This window comes from Phasianus colchicus, chromosome 7 (genome assembly GCF_987193195.1).
Source record: "Phasianus colchicus chromosome 7, bPhaCol1.hap1.1, whole genome shotgun sequence".
NCBI classification, from domain to species: Eukaryota; Metazoa; Chordata; class Aves; order Galliformes; family Phasianidae; genus Phasianus; species Phasianus colchicus.
Window position 1 is genome coordinate 23,771,528 of NC_143442.1, and position 16,043 is coordinate 23,787,570.

A 16,043-nucleotide genomic window follows, 5' to 3' on the forward strand; every position below is an offset into this window, starting at 1 on the left:
CTTTTACAATGGCCTCATTACAAGGGGCTCAGTAAGCACAGTGTCTTCAAGGCACGAGTTCTTCCTTCAGTGGTATATGTACACAATACATCTATTGGGTATTTTGTATATGTATATCTTCTTTTGTAGGTATGTGCATATATAGATATGCTATATGTATTCATGTATGTATGTACTTAGATGTATGTATATATTATTTTTCCCTATAAAGCTTCTTAACAACTACACAGGCAGGACTGGAAAGTTTGCTGTATGTGATGTACAAATGTTATTTGTGCACGGACCTTCCGTGTTTGGTATTTGCCAGTGTTTTACTGCATTTCTTTGACTTTCTGAAGCAGCTTTCATCTGTCTAGTAAGATAAAGGTCGTTTGTTCCTGTATGAAAAATATGTTGATATAGCAGGCATGCATTTTATTTTAGAGAGAGGTGCTGCTTTTTTTTCTTTTTTTTTCATAAGTTGTTTTCACTTACATTGCTATTATGTACTATGGGAATGACATCCAGGTAAGGGAACTGCACTTGAGCATTGTATAGATCTAAATGTGTAGGTGACTGAGGTGTGTGCTTGTACTTCTTCTAACAGCTCATCCTCTGTTCTTTTCTAGTGGTAGCCATTTATGACTACACGAAGGACAAAGAAGATGAGCTCTCGTTTCAGGAAGGTGCCATCATTTATGTCATTAAGAAGAATGATGATGGTTGGTACGAAGGGGTCATGAATGGAGTGACGGGGCTCTTCCCAGGGAACTACGTGGAGTCCATCATGCATTACTCAGAGTGAAGACTAGAGGACAGAGCGCTGCATCTCCTGCTGCAGGAGCTGTCAGGGCTTCCTCATCTCTACCAGCCTCTGGGGCCCCATCCAAAATAGCAGAATGAAGGATAATTGTAACAACCACTCTTTTTTTTTTTTTTTTTTCTCCTCATTATAAAACAGTAGTGTTTTGAGTTGTTTGAACAAGTGGCTCTTCCAGGTGCCAGCAGAGGCTATCATGAGCAATCTGATGCTGAAGTAAGCTGACCCATTCAGATCTAACAAACTCATTGAGTAGCTGTTATTTCCTTCACTCCCATTCTGACTTCTTGACAGGCTCTGGGATCTCTCTCAGGAATCCTGTGCACCGTGATGGCACTACATTTGGCAGCAGTGCCTGGCACTGGGGATGTCCTGGATGCTTGTGGTGAAGGGTTGCTGGCTGGTGGATGTTTCTCCTGTTTCTACACTACACTCCTGTGCAGCTGGAAAAATGCTTGTGTGTTAGCAAACACAGGGATTTGTATGCAAAGTTGTTCATGTATCTGACTTCCTTACAGTTGGTTGCATCTTTAGCAAAAACACTTCTGCAGCTGCTCTGCTTTTATACGCTGACACAGGCACGCAGAGCTGGCTTTGGTTAACTCACCCTTTAGTTTAGACAATTATGACAGCTGCAGCCCAGAAGACCCTCGTCCCCATTTCCTCATCTTTTGAATGCAACAGGTTTGGTTTTGGTTATGCACTAATGTAAATGTGCTGCTCCTGCCATGGGTGCTGCTGGGTTGTCCAGAACTCACAGATGCCATTGACAGTGAAGGTGAAGTTCACACGTCCTCCTGGGGTCTGAGAATAAACTCTAGGGGCTGTTCAGATCTACTCACACCTGCTTGCACTAGAGAAACATACCCCCAACTTTAGTCTTATGCACAATATAATCTTAAAAATCCAATCAGGTATTGTAAATTGGCTTTTTTTTGTACTTGATGACTAGACTTGCATATGTACTGTGAGAGCCCTGTGCAGAGGCAGGACAAACGGCAATTGTCGTCTTCGTGTCTATTGCCAAAATCTCTTCAGTGGAAGTAAAAAGGGCTGATGTTGTGTACTGGTTTCCCATGGAAATCCAAGCAGTAACTAGAAGTAGTCCTAGCTCTTCTCCCAGTCCTCTCCATTGTTTATTATGAAGAAATAGGTATTTTAACTGTACTTGTGGGTCCAGGGTGGAGTAATAACAAGTGGAGGCCCTGGGCTGATGGTTAGCTTTTTAAGTCTCCGTTAAAAATGCTGCTCGGTGATTGTCAGTGTAAAATGATGGCTATGCTAGTCTGCCCTCAGGAAGGACTAAATACTGCCTTTCGTTGAACGTCATGTTGAACCGATTAAACCTCCTGTTGTAGTCCTGCTGCTCCACAAATGGAGCTGACCTCTGTACTGCCAGAGCCTCCTGGGCCAGAGAAACAGTCCTGGACAACGTATGACTGACATCTGACCAGATTCCAGACAATACTGTCAAAGGCAAGGTAGTGCTGCAGCTTTCTTCTGAAGCCTGTGTGTAAAACAGCAGTACAGAGAGTGCTGCCAGCACTGAGTTTGTGATGATATTGGCAGTGGGGCTGCGTACTTGTCACAAGCCCCCCGCCCCTCCTTGGTAAGCAGTGCAGTGCCATGTTGAAGGCACGCGTCTGGTACAGACTTGCTCAGGGAGAAGCTGTAGCTGCTCAAGGGGGAAGAAACAGACAGTGAGGTGTGCTTGTAATAGGCAGGTGAATTTGATCACCTGCTGTGAGCTTGCAGAAGAGTGTGTTAATCCTGTGACAGTGAGTAAGGAACTAGCTTAGTGGAAGCTTACAAGAAGTATAGTTTTGAAGGAACCTGTGCAAACATAGAAGTTACTTTCTCCCCTGTTCAGTCCACAGCTGTGTAGCCAAAACACTATTCTTTTCTTTCTGGAAGTTGGCAGCATTACTATTTGGAATAGATGTTAGAATCTAGAAGAGATGCCTTTGCAAAAGCTTCTGTCTTACAGCAAGATCAGTAGAAGCAGCCATGTTCAGTTCCTTCAGCCCGTTGTTTCTCTAGGAGCACACCTACAAACACTGATTGTGCTATAGCTGGAATGTCTGTTTCCAGTGTCATGGGATGTGCCTACACTTTTTGCACAGGTCAGTGGTTCTTGCAGCCCGGCTAGAGACTGGGATGATTGCACTGCAGCAGTACTCCACAGTCACCCCCTAAGCACCAAAGACTTGTGTTTTCCAGGACTGTCAAAGCTTCCCTGGCTTCTTCTGTCCTGGGTGTGCTTTTGGTGATGAAAGCACACAGTGCTCAAATGTACTGAGTTACGGCAGCTTAATGAGTTACTAAATGACAGCTAATATTCTCTTCTTGTGCACCCACATTCCAGCTGGGAGGTGATGAATTAGTGAAATGTGTCTTTAACTCAGTCTGTCAAGAGCATGCGCTTGAACACTTCTGACTGACAGGTGGTGACTGTGTGTACTTGCATAGTGCGTGATACACTCACCTGGTTGTGTATCATGTAAATTTCATGTGTTGAGAGCTGCCAGAGCAGTGTGAACACCAGAAAGTGCTGCATAACTTGTTGGAGCTCAGTACAGAAGATAAGCTGCAAAACCTTGAAGGTGAAATGTAGGAAGCTCCCTGGAAGGCTGGCTTTGAGAGGTTAATTTGGTCTCTATTGATAGCATTTAGTTTTTTGTCCTCGAAGAGCTGCTGTGGATGGAATTTCTGGGTCACCTCCTGCTGGTTTTATGCTTTATTATGCAGTATTAATGCAAAGAAAAGAGAGTTTTATGCATACTTTTTATTTTGTACAGATCTTAATTCTGTAGTTTGTTTGGGGATGATGTGATGTTATGTTCATAGACCAGGCCAAGGTAAACAAGCTTTTTGTATTAATGTTGCATAGACTGCATGCTAGCAAAGTCGGTGAGGGTTGTGTTTTTAATTTTGTCCCTTGTACATCTCCTTCTCAGAAACCTTTCTTCCCCACTTTCTTTACATTTCCTTCTAAAAGAAGGTTTAGGAAAGTGGAGAAAAAAACCAACACCCTTGTAGATGCAAACTTCTCTTTGAGTTCTACTACACCTGAAGATGTTCAGCATCAGCTGTCAGAGCAGAGGGTATGCATGTGGGAGAGCTGGGGGAAGGAGATACTACAGAATAGCCCTGAGTAAACATTTCTCCCTTCTTGAGAGCTACACTGCCCACAGCCAGCTGCTTTCATTGTGCTTAAACAGGCAGGAATCTAGCTGCAGCTTCTGCTTTGATTTGCTCTAGCAGGGATTTTCTTCCTTGCTCTCAGCCCTCTTGGGACAAATCTATTAACTGGAGCTGCCCCTCTGACATGTGCCTGTGTGGAAAGGATGTCACAGACTGTCCCCAGATAGTGCTGAAGCAGATTATTTTGATGTCTGTGTTCAGCATCAAGGTGGCTAAGGTTGCATGTATCTAACCCATTGATTTTTATCTTTTTCTTCTTTCTCCTTGTCCTTATCTTTGTTTCTTCTTTCTTTCTTTTTTTTTTTTTTTTTTGTTGCCACGGAGGGGTGAGAGGGGCAGGAAAAGCAAGCAGCCTATTTTATGCTTGATGTCCCTATGCTGCTTCCATGCCCGCTAGCTGGAGCAGGCACCAGAGAACATAGGCACTGAGGAGCCACTGCTCCCAGTGGAGGACAAGAGGTGGAGCATGGCCCTGGGACTCAAGCTTGTCTTTGTGATATGTGCTAACAAGGAAGCAGCTGAGCTGGGGGTTACTTGAAATAGCTGGAGATTGCTGCTGGTTTGCACCACAGCTCCTGCACGGTCTCTGCAGGCTCTGGCAGGATGACTTACCAGAGAACTAGTGAGCACTCACCACAGCGGTTTGTTCACTTCTCACACCTCCTGAGAATTTTCTTTGCTAGCAAAGGCTCTCCCAGTGCAGTGCTTCTGTGACTAAGAGGATGTGCATGTCTCCTGCTTGTATCAGCACACTGGTCTTATCAAGGTAGCCCTAGCTTGCTGTTTGCAAGTAGGCAGAATGCTTGGCCCCCTGCCTGGTGTGGTTCTTCAGCACTTTTGTGACAGCCTAGAACCAAAGTTGACGTTGGCAACAATGCAGCTTCTGCAAAGTGGCACTTTTATTTAGGGTGCTTTAGATAAGCTTGAGAAGAGAAGCAGTAGCAGGACTGATGGTGCTTTTCTGGCAGAGGGTGTGCTGCCTGCTGTTCACCTGTGATGGAGGAGGGTTGTGCTGGTGCAGCCTGCTGTGCTTCTGTGGTATCTTGCGCATATGCCGGAAGGCAGGTTATTGCTGTGCTTTTCCCAGCAGCTTCCACCAGTTCTTAGCAAATGCTGCAGATGTGCTTCTTCCCTAGAAATGAGCTTCAAATGTAAATCAAATGCAAAACTTTTAACTTTTCCTTCTGGCAAGGACAGGACTTTTTGTTGGTTGGTACCCAGCAGCATCATCAGCACAACCTTTTTGGAAGCTGCTAGAGGATGCTGTTGGAAACAGTGTAGTGCTGTGGCTTCGACTGGGTTTGCTGAGTGTGGAGGACTGCAGTATTTAATGAAATGTTGCAAAACCCATGCGGAGGCTTTATTTCCCATGTTGACAGCAGTGGCAGTGGGAAACGTGCAGAACTGTTGCGTTCACAAAGGCAAATACTTCATGTTGAGAAGAGGCAGTGTTGTAAAACGAAAAGCATGGGCAGGTAGGTGATGGACTATAGCTTACTTATAGGGAGCCACACTCAAGAATTTATTGTGCTTACAATGTATTTTCCACCTACCCCACCCTTTGACATCACTCAGTATTAGGCACAGCCACATTTTGTGGCTAAAGTGGTATATTATACAGAGGTCGGAATAGGGCAAGAGGGAACTTTTTTTCTTTTCAATAGCTGGTTGGTGCGTAGCAACAGTCATCTTGAATTTTCAATTGTGTGACTAGTGGGACCCTCATCTCCTATCTGTGGGAAGGTTGCTGAGCACTTGATGCAGCCAAGTTTTGCCAACTGCTGTTGCAAATAATTCAAACCATGATGTTCTGCATTAATTCAAAGCAGCAATGTGTTTTGTGCAACTTTCTGCAAATGCAGGAACTGTTTGTTTGTCTTCTTTGGTGCTCTGAACATATTCATTAACACCTTTGCTTATTCCAACATGGGTAGCAAGAAGGTAAAAAGACAGCAGGAGCCTGTTGGCCAGAGGTAAGCCTAAACCCAGCATCCTGCTGGACAGGTATGTGGTGACCCTGCTGAAATACGGGCAGTGCGTTTCCTGTTTCTCTTAAAACCTCGGAAAAGTCCTTCTATTTACAAATGAGGAAGAGTTGTGTACAAATTCATTTCCATGACAGCGCCTTGCTAAAGTGCTGACATCTGAGTTTTTTTTTTTTTTCTTTTGTAAAGCCCAAGTGCTTCTTTTCACATTTGAAAAAGTGTCTTTTGCAACTTGCATGGACAAGTAGTTTCTATGAATTCTCTGGAAATGTTAGTGTCTAACATGGATTTTTTTTGTCCATGTACTTTTTTCTGAAAGCAGAACCCCCCCCCCACACACACATTTGGGTTACAGTTGGAAGGGAAGCACTCTGTGCTTTTTGATTTTGGCACTGCTGATGCAGTGGAGAAGTGCAGAGCCCACTGTAAATGATCGAGCCTGAAGAGTCTGGGGAGCTGTGTGCTGCCGGTAACATTTTATTGTGTGTGCCATTTGAACCATCTTCCAAGTGAGTGCAAAACCCAATTTTTAAATTTTTTTAATTGTACTTGGAATTAACTGTTGCTGTGTACTAAACCCTCTTGTTACAAGCCCTGAATAAAAAGAACAAAGCACACACTGTGTTCTGTGAGTGTGCCACCACTGCGTCACTTTCCTTGTTTCTTCCTACAGGCTTTTTGAAATGTTGAGGGACTGGGAGACGTGGCTTGTGTATACAGGAGCCCTGTTCAGAGAAGGTGAGCTCAGCACTTCCCCAGCCCAGGTTTTAATACTGGCATCCAGCTGGCAGCCTTCAGCAGCTCCTGTTTTCACTTGTGTGACTCTATTTCCTGTAATTGGCCAGTGCTAGGACACCAGCTCCTTCTTCCAGCACAGGTGCCCACGTTGCACTCACAGCTCTGAGCTGCTGTTTGCTAGTACCAGCTTTACTTTCAGGCTAGGATTCTTCTGAGCTGGCTGGAGTGCGCTTCTTCACCTTTCCCAAACACCATTCTGCAGCTCCAGTGTTTAGGCAGAGCTTACTTCCTCAAGGCCTGCAGGAACAAAGCAACTTCTTTTCTTTCAGTGATGACATAAGTGCCCTGGGGCCATGACACTCCAATCGATTTCCCTGTGGTGCAAGCAGCTGTGCTTGTGGTGTGAGTTCTGTTCATGGAGATGAGTTCTGGTTTGGGTACATGTACTGCTGCAGCTGCAGCTGCTTTTGGCTCAAGGCAGAAATGACCAGTTTTACACATAAGCCCAAGTACCTCAGAGCCTCTCAGAATTAGTGGCTTTCCTACACGAGCAGGAATTCAGTCTGAGTTCTTTAATCTTAATTTTCAAATCCCTGCAGTAGCAGCTCACAAGTGCTGCATGACCAGCCTTTGTGCAGCCCCCATGGAGAGGTACAGCATAATTAACTCCCTACAGTGGATCCCAGCGAAGGGCTGCACCAGCACTTACCAGCCATCAGCTGTTTGAGCAGAGCCGAACCGAGTAATGCCAGGACCCTTGCACATCTGAGGAAACAGGCAGATGGAAAAGGTGAGGTAAGCCTTCACTCCAGGTCTTCTTTAGACCTGTGGCTGGTATGTACATTGCTACTGGTACAGCCAGCTCTGATCCACTGGAAACAGCTGTGCAAAGGAACGATAAATAGCAATTTTATCAAGAATGAGCAACCTGTAGCCAAGCAGGAATCCTGTAAAAGGGAACTGCTGCTGCCCTGAAAACAGAAGGTGGGTTCTGAAAAAGGAAAATGGCAAGACAGAGGATTAAAACGAATTATTAAATTTAACTACATCTTTATTGAATTGTGCATATTCCATTGTATAATGATCTATATTGGGTACTCTATAATGTATCTTTTGTCCTCTCTCATGCTTAAAAAAGTATATTTATACATATATTTATATATATTTATAATATGGCAAAGCTCCCCCCAACCTGAAGCTAGCAGTCTAAAAGAGCTTTGATTTTTTCTTTTTTGGAAAGGGAAGAAGAGGGGAGGCAATCCCATTGAAAGACAGAATGTGCAATTTTCTTTTTTAAAGCAGTAAACATGAATGTATTTACAGCACTCATCACAAGCTTGCTGTACAGAAAAATCATCATTGTAGTGACGCTTTCTTACATTTGCATCCCCAGTATCGTACAGGATATCACTAGTGGCTGCTGACAGTAGTTAGTGTAAGCCATAACTGCTGCTCCAGTTAATTTCTGGTCCATGGCAGTCCACTAGGATGAAACCTAAGATTTCAATGTAACTTGGGAAAGTATTGATTTTCCTTTTTAAAGTATAAGTAAAAGTGCTGCATCAAATTAGCAACAAGGGAGTCTTTGAGCACAGGTTCTCTAGCTAAACTGGCCTTTGCCCACGCCCCTTGCAGGTCTGTACTCAGTTATGTACAGTGGTGTGTCAAGGCAAGGGCTGCAGGGCAGCTCACAGCAGCTGCAGCCCCTGGCAGCTTAGCCTCAGGAGCAGCTGCTGCAAGCACATCTGCGTACCTGAAATTTAGCTCTGAATGCATCTTTGGCATCTTAGGAATTCCTGAGTGAGAGAGAACTATTTTCCAAGGAACAGTTGGTTCAATTCCAAAGTGTTGTAACAGACAGATTGCCTTTAAGTGTTAACACTTAAGGGGGTTTCCAAAATCTGTTATTCAAGTTTCTTCTCACTCATTCCCCTCACTAAATTCCTGCTGTAGGGGACTAGGCATAGATGGAGCACCAGCTCCTGTTCCTCCCAGTTCTTCTCTAGCTCTCCTCCTTGAGGAGGTACAATTCTCATGAACAGAGCTCACTGAATCCTTGTCCTTATTTCTCCCACGTAAGTGGCAGTTAATGATGGCCGATCATTTGCAATTTAGAGGCTTAAAACTTTTCAAAACTAGACAAAGCCTGTGTCCCATTGGATTGCAGAATTAGTGAGCGCTGACCTTTGCACTGTAATGCTGGTTGTCACTTTTTTTTTTAACTGAAGGAGAAAAGGAATTCAGAAAGGAAAATTATTTTAGAGAAACATACTTACATTTCTAAAATAAAAAGTTTAAAAACCACCAGCATTTTATAGAAACGTGTAAGGGAAAGCTGTAGTGTGTTAAATGCTCTCTGGATTGCAGTCTACTCCAAGTGAAAAAAGGAACACAAAGCTGAACACCAGGAGCCACAAATAAGGAAGCTCCTACCACCAAAGAAATAAGGCTGCCCTTGGCCCCAGGTTAGGAGCACCATTTGAACAAGAATATAATTCTACATCTTCACAATGAGGGGAAAAAAAGGAAAAACCCCACCAAGAAAACAAAAATGCTCATATGTTCTGATTGCATCTTCACTATCTTTACTACCTTCTGACAGGAGTTTACGTTGCTCTTGTGTTTGGACTGAGACAAAACTCCAAGAAAGTACATGTGCATGACTTCCATCTTATCAGCCTATTTATGCCAAACAGAAAATACCTTTATAAACTATTGCTGCTACTTTGAAGTAAATACTAAAACCCAGGAAGAGCATCAAGTGTCAAATTCTGCAGGTAACAAATTGAATAAAAAAACTACTCCAGCTCTGAGAATTTGGCTCTATGTTAACAATATTTTCAGATGGTAAATCTTACTCTCTATCACAGCAAATGTTCTCCAGATACAGTTAAAGCCACTGAGCCATACAATGTCCCAGTTAATCAAGGAGATGCAAGTGATTTTAATGCGACTCACTACTGTAAGTAATGCTCAAAGTAAGACCCATTTATCTTATTCAAAATAAGAGAATTTTACCAGTAATGGTACCACTGAAGTACAACAATTTAAGTCATTACAGAAAACTGCATAAAGCAGAAAAAAAAAATCTTTTTTGCCCTTCTGATGCTGAAACAGCACTTTTGGTTCCTTTAAATATGTAAAGAAATAATTTTAACCCAGAGCAAGACTGGCTATTTTGATTTGTGCTACCTGGTTGCCAAAGAGCACAGAACAAAGAAATCAGGAAAACAACAACAACAAAACTCCACACGTGCACCTCCACAACAGTAAATCTTAAAATGCACTTGTTAAAATATTGCTCCCTCTCCCAAAGTGATTCAGGTACCTTGATGTCTCCCTGATGCGTCAGTCGTTCCCTGGTGCTCTGCAGGAAATTGCACAGTAAGTTCAGGAGAGGAGCTCTTTGGCTTTGAGGCTGTGCACCAAGTCAGAGCAAGTAGTCTTTTGTTGCATGAGGAAGCTACTGCGCAGAGGAAAGCAGGTAATTTCCATGTAAAAGAACTGAAATAACTACATTACTTTCTTTTTTTGTGGGACTTGTGCCTCCTTCCTGTTTTGAAACACAAAACAGAAGACTGGCATGTCCACCTCAAACGTGTTACCAATTATTTATTTAGAACCACTTGCTAAAAAGCTTTCTTGTTATCTCTTTTCTCCCCTCTGGTTACCGCTGTTACGAAACCCTAGTTTTCCCTTCAAAAGCAATTCCCCAAGAGCAGAATAAAATGGAAGTCTGTGAGCCCCTGTTTTTTACACCCACACCGCACGCAGAGAACTCCGCTCTCTGCTGGCTGAACAGAGCCCTGCTACCTGAAGAGGCAGATGCCACCACTGCCTGGCAGAGAGGAAATCTGAAAGAACGGGCACTGGAATAGAGTACAAAATGCCACTATCTGCTCACAGAAACTCCTGCAGAAGCAAGGCTTTTCCTGACATTATGAGTACATGTAATGTACATACATGTAATTACAGCTATCCATTTTCAGCATTCTAGGATGAAAGCATGTGCTATCTTTGTGTACAGAGTGTGCTAGCTCTGCTCTCACTTATTCATTTGAATAGTGCCAAAATACAGCCCCATGTTTGCAGCAAGAAGCATCTTGCTGCATGTCTGAAATTTGGCTCTTTGTTTTCTGATAATTTTAGCAAAGAAAACAGTAGAATTCCAAAACCAGTGCACAAGGGCAAAAACAGCTTACTAGTAAATAAGGCATACATATTTACTGTCATAAAAACAGTAAATACACTAGAAAAGCAAGTTATGTCAACAGGTCTCAGAAAGTGAAAAGGCATCCAGGTTTTCCAAACCACTCTGTATCCAGATTTCAGTGGTTATCTGAAAGAAAGCTGCAGCCACTTGCTATATTTCTGTATGACTACTTACTAATGAAGGAAGTTGTACTAAGAAGGGTGCCACCTTTGCTGATGCTCATTCTTTCTGCTGTAAAGTTGGTATTCAATTTCTGTCTCCCAGCAAGCTCTTTAGTAGCCTGCAAAATTAAGCATGGATTTACTGTCTCGTGGGAGATAGTGGGTATATGAACTCGGGCACAGGAACATTAAAGGAACAAAGCTCAAATACCTCAGAAAAACCTGCACTCAAAACATTGCTCTGCCAAATGCAAAATCCCAGAGGCACCTGCACTGAATGAACAGAAGAAAAAATGGAACTGTCACCCACCAATGGAACTGTTTTGCAGGGAAAAAAAAGAGGAGATAAGCAGAATTCCCTGATTGCTCTCGTCTGGGAGCACACACTGCATCAACTCACATATGCACCCTATCAGGAAGCAGAGAATGTGCCGCCTACCTATTGCCAGTATCAGCTGGGGAGTTATGACTGTCTGCACACATTTTGCACCACTGGTGGGTACGAGCCCCAGGAGCTGTATACAGTACAAAGCAGCAGGAGGACCAACATAGAAAATTACAGCACCTATGAATTCCAGTATAGCTTAACAATTTTTCTATTAACTTACTAGCCAGCTATACTGAGCATGCTCAAAATCAACAACATAAATGCTTTTAAGGACACTTCATAAGCACAAAAGTAGTAGAAACAAAAATTTGTGAACAATCTGAAAGATAGAAAAAAAGTGCCTTTCCACATCAGTGCTTTAAAAATGCACACAATGGTATATCCTTATTGCTCAAAAAAACTAGTCTGAAATACTAAAATAACTTCCAGAAGTGCTGAAAGAGATTTCAAGAAGGGGTATGAAACAGGAAAGCAGAGACAGCACCATTGATTTTTCTCTTTTCACGATGCACTTATTTAAAATTATATAGTTATAGATGTGTCATTTTTCCTTCTAATTGGCAAACTTTTTCCTATTGATAAATTATTCACAAAGACATTTATTATTTAGATTAAAAAAAAACTATAAAAAAGGAACAGCAAACCTTCTCACAATATTTCTATCAGCCTGAATTTCTCTACCAAGAGCTTAGCTTGTATCTTACTTTACACACTCGAAGACACTGTCCGGTTAAACTACTGCCTTTGTTTCACTTTTTGGGGGAAGGAAGGCATGTAATAATGCTTGCTTTTAGAGAAAAGGTAAACAATAATAAAATCTTTTTGACATCTGAGCCTTGACAGCATCCCTGTTGTGACCAAAGAAATTATAACAACCAAGGATGGCTTAGGTATAGGCCCAATATTCTGCTTAACTTACATAGATTGTGTACCACTACCCTGTAAGGAGCATGCATAACACACAAGAGCACTTACGCTATCTACACTAAATTACTGTGTCCAAGCCATGGCTAAAGCAGCATCATGAAACTTCTGAAGTACAAAAAAAGGACTGTGGTACCTGATGCCGTGATTGCGACTCTGTGGCAAACAAACAAAAAAACCAAAAAAACAAAGCAAATATTTCCTACTCATGCAGCCCCTTAAAACCGTCTGCAAACGTTATTGCCTCTCAAAGATTATTTTTTCCAGTACTCCCCCTGACTGTTAGAAGTGCAACTTCATAATTAACAGCTTTATGTGTTGGTCACAGTTTCTGGCAGGTCAAAGAAAAGAGAATTGCAGCTCTGTTTGCCTCAAGTTACCAATACTTTCTCTCTTTCTAGAAAGCAGTGTTTCCTGACAACTACTAATGAATTACAAGCAGTACTTTTAACTGTTTCCAGACACTTGTTTCTGTAAAGGTAACACATCTTACTGGGCACAGACAGCACGAGACTGTGCTACGTATGTTCATTTGAGAACGTAACGCTCTGCCAAAACCTACCTGTTTGTTCAGGGAAAGAGTTACACGTACAAGTGGTGCATCCACAGGGGTCAGCCTTGTGGGTCGGCACTGGTTGCAGGAGTCCTGGCAGCTTTCAGAAGGGGTTAACAGAAATAGTCACCTTGTGTCATAAAAACAAATGATCAAGCCTACTATAAAGTTAAGATGCATAATGGATTGGAATAATATATACTTATCCTAGTTATTCATGGACAAATAACTTTGAATTAATTTGTAGCAGTGTATATTTTTAAACTATTTGGAAGGAAGGGGGAGGTTCTTTATAGTATAAATATATTTCACTCCAGCCCACTATATATAAAATCTATTTTCTTCCTCATAACATACTCGTTTTCAGTAGTATTATGACCAGAATGTTTTGGTATGTTGTGTTTGTATTTTTCCATCAATGACCAACGTGCAATTACCAACATCTCAACTCTGCACCATTTACCCATCACAAACTGCCAAATTGTTGGTTTTTTTTTTTTTCCCTGCTTCTATTTTTTTCTTCTCCTTTCTCCTTTCTTTAAAGTGCCCCCGACAGTTTCATCTTTACAATCAGATTGGACTGGTTACAGAGTCTGATTCCCAATAATATAGCGACTGAAACAATAAATACGGATCTACAAAAACATTCTGGTTATCTTCTATAATTGCAATGAAGTATATCACAATATATTATATACCTACACTTATAATACATGCACAAACATGTCTCACATGGACAGACACTACAAAAAATTATCTTCCCCCCAAATGCAGAAAAAGTAAGAAAAAGGGATTTTGGTCCAATCCATATGAAGGGTAAAAGAAATCGAAAACGTTAAGTCAATGCCTCTCTACCCACCTCCCCCAATAAAATACTGACAACCCCAGCCCCCAACTGTTTTGGCCTAGCCATGAAGGGGGAATGTCTCTATCTTTAGCCTTGGCTACAGTTTGAGATCACCTCTTATGACAAGGCTATTATCCATGTCCCCACATTCTCTCCAAGTGCACAACATCACGGGTTGGCTGATCACAGAGCAGCCCACAAGTCATGGAGAGCACCAGCCCCAGGTAACCGACTACCAGTCCCGTGACAACTTAGTGTTCTGATCCCTTTTGGGAGGCGCGGGGGGTGGCCCCCTCCGTAGTGTTGCATAACCAGATATATGGCTGCCGCCGAAACTGCTCGTCTTCTGCTGGTCAGCCAGAAGCTCTGGTGGGGGCGGCGGCAAGGCCATGTCGTCCATGGTGGCAGTGGGCTCTGCTCTGGACATCCGTGCAGAGGAGAGGGAGCCGTGCCGGGTGATGGATTTCCGCTGCAGCGTCCGGTTGAGGTCTGCCAGGAATCCTGGCTGAACGCTAAGGCTAGACTTGGGTGAAGTGGGCACTTGGGGGCCAGGTGTTGCCGGTGACTCCGCGACGTCTGCCTGTGTCAGCCGAGTGCTGTCGTTCCGCTTAGGACGTGTGGGTGGTGGAGCTTTTTTAACTGATGGTTTCGACCACGCCTGAGGCTGAGGGTTGACCACAGCAACTTTTGGAGAAGTGCTGCCTGAAAACACAGATGGTATCTCAACAGGGGGGAGAGGAAGATCTATTTCAGGTGGTGGTGGTGGAAAGTCTGAATCCGATGGTGGAGAAGGAAATTCAACCATAGGTTCCTTCCCAGATACACCTGGAGCAGGAGCCTTGGCCGGGATCCCTCCCTGTGGAAGGACAATGGGCAAGCTCACGCCAGAGAGATTGAGCTTTCCAGGCTTTGGAGGGGCCACAGGAGGTGATGACTCCTTTGATGGAGACCCTGATGGCTCTGGTGGGTGTGCAAATTTGCTGACAAGGCGGTCCACCGAAGGTCTCTTGGACTCATTGTACTCAGTGGAGCTGGTGGACTTGATGCTGGAGTTCCGCTGAGGTGTTGGAGGCGGTTTCTTTGCTCCAGGGCTTGATGTCTTGCTGGTCTTTTTGACTGGAGACCCTGATTTGTCAGGAGGGGGAGAACCTGCAGAGGTAGCTGGGGAAGGAGGTGGAGGAGGAAATACTAAACTGCTCTCTGGTGGAGGAGGTGGGAAATCCGGTGAGGGAGCAGAGGCAGGCTGCCATTTGGGTTTTGCCTTCACTGCTGGAGGTGACTGGGGAGCCACACTCAATGGAAGGGGTTTCAGAGGCTGGGGCTCAGTGGCAGGTGGGGTGGGAGGAGGTGGGAACTGGCTGACTATCTGCTTCACTACTGACGGCACTGGGGACTGAGGTGATGGGGGAGGCTTCATAGAAAAACTCTGTTGCTTTGGAAATGTTGGGGGAGGAGTGGGGCCTGGAGGGGCCGGGGGCAGCGGAGGCACCTGGGGAGATGTGACACTTGGCTGTTTCTTAATTGCAAGAGGCAAGGGAACTGGCACAGGGGGGGTGATGTGCGAGACCCCCGGTGATGCTGCCTTCCTGCTAGGCTGTGGGGGGAGAGCTGTCATGAGAGGCTTTGGGGGTGCTTGGGGTGGTGGTGGGGCTGGCACAGGGGGAGGAGGTGGTGGCAATGGTGAGGCAGCAGCAGCCTGACTTACATTTGGTTGAACCTGGTGGATTTTGGGAGGGGGCGGTGGAGGTGTGAACTGTGGTACAGAGGGGGCAACAGGTGCCGGCTTCAGCTGTGCCATGGCTGAGCCTGGTGTGGGGGGAGGAGGAGGAGGGGGGGGAGGTGGCATGACTCCATTGGGCGGTACCAGTATCTGAGGCTTGCCAGAGGACGGAGGGGGCAGGGGGGGCTGCTGCGCAGCAGCAGGGGCCTTGGAAAAAGGCCCACCGTGCTGGGCAGCATTCTGCAACCTGGTGATGGTGCTGTACTTAACAAACATGGCAGCAGGTGAGGCAGCAGATGGGGCGGCCTGGCTGGGGAGCGGAGGTGGGGGAGGAGGAGGAGGAGGTGGGGGGGGAGGAGGAGGAGGGGGAGGAGGGGGAAGGGGGGGAGATGGCTGTGATGCTGTATAGGGGGTCACCACTTTTGTCTGTGGGGACACAGGAGGTGCAACAGAGATGAAGGGCCGACCTGCAGGCTCCATTCGCGCCTATTGGGAAGGGATTTTTAGTGAA

The 16,043-nt window shown here is 44.5% G+C and overlaps 2 protein-coding genes across 21 annotated transcripts in view; one reads left to right on the plus strand and one right to left on the minus strand.

Annotated features, from left to right (window-relative positions):
• Positions 1–9,407, plus strand: part of ABI2 (abl interactor 2) — a 59,487-nt gene extending 50,080 nt beyond the window's left edge. For 6 of the 16 annotated variants that reach the window (XR_016468314.1, XR_016468316.1, XR_016468318.1 and 3 more), the window contains 2 exons: positions 609–6,726; positions 7,326–7,616. Coding sequence is in view for 3 of the 16 variants with exons in the window: in XM_031601317.2 (XP_031457177.1) it covers positions 609–784 (176 nt within the window). In the remaining 13 variants the exon portion in view is untranslated. Of the gene's footprint in view, positions 1–608; positions 7,040–7,325; positions 7,618–9,328 lie in introns of those variants that run through there. The other 10 variants (XR_016468317.1, XR_016468325.1, XR_016468326.1 and 7 more) reach the window with 4 other exon arrangements.
• A 3,515-nt stretch (positions 9,408–12,922) lies between these two features.
• The window catches only part of RAPH1 (Ras association (RalGDS/AF-6) and pleckstrin homology domains 1), an 81,668-nt gene continuing 78,547 nt past the window's right edge, over positions 12,923–16,043 (minus strand). For 4 of the 5 annotated variants that reach the window (XM_031601301.2, XM_031601302.2, XM_090144149.1 and 1 more), the window contains one exon: positions 12,923–16,018. In XM_031601301.2, coding sequence (XP_031457161.2) covers positions 14,045–16,018 — 1,974 coding nt within the window. In that variant the 3' untranslated portion in view covers positions 12,923–14,044. The remainder of the gene's footprint in view (positions 16,019–16,043) is intronic. The other variant, XR_016468313.1, reaches the window with a different exon arrangement.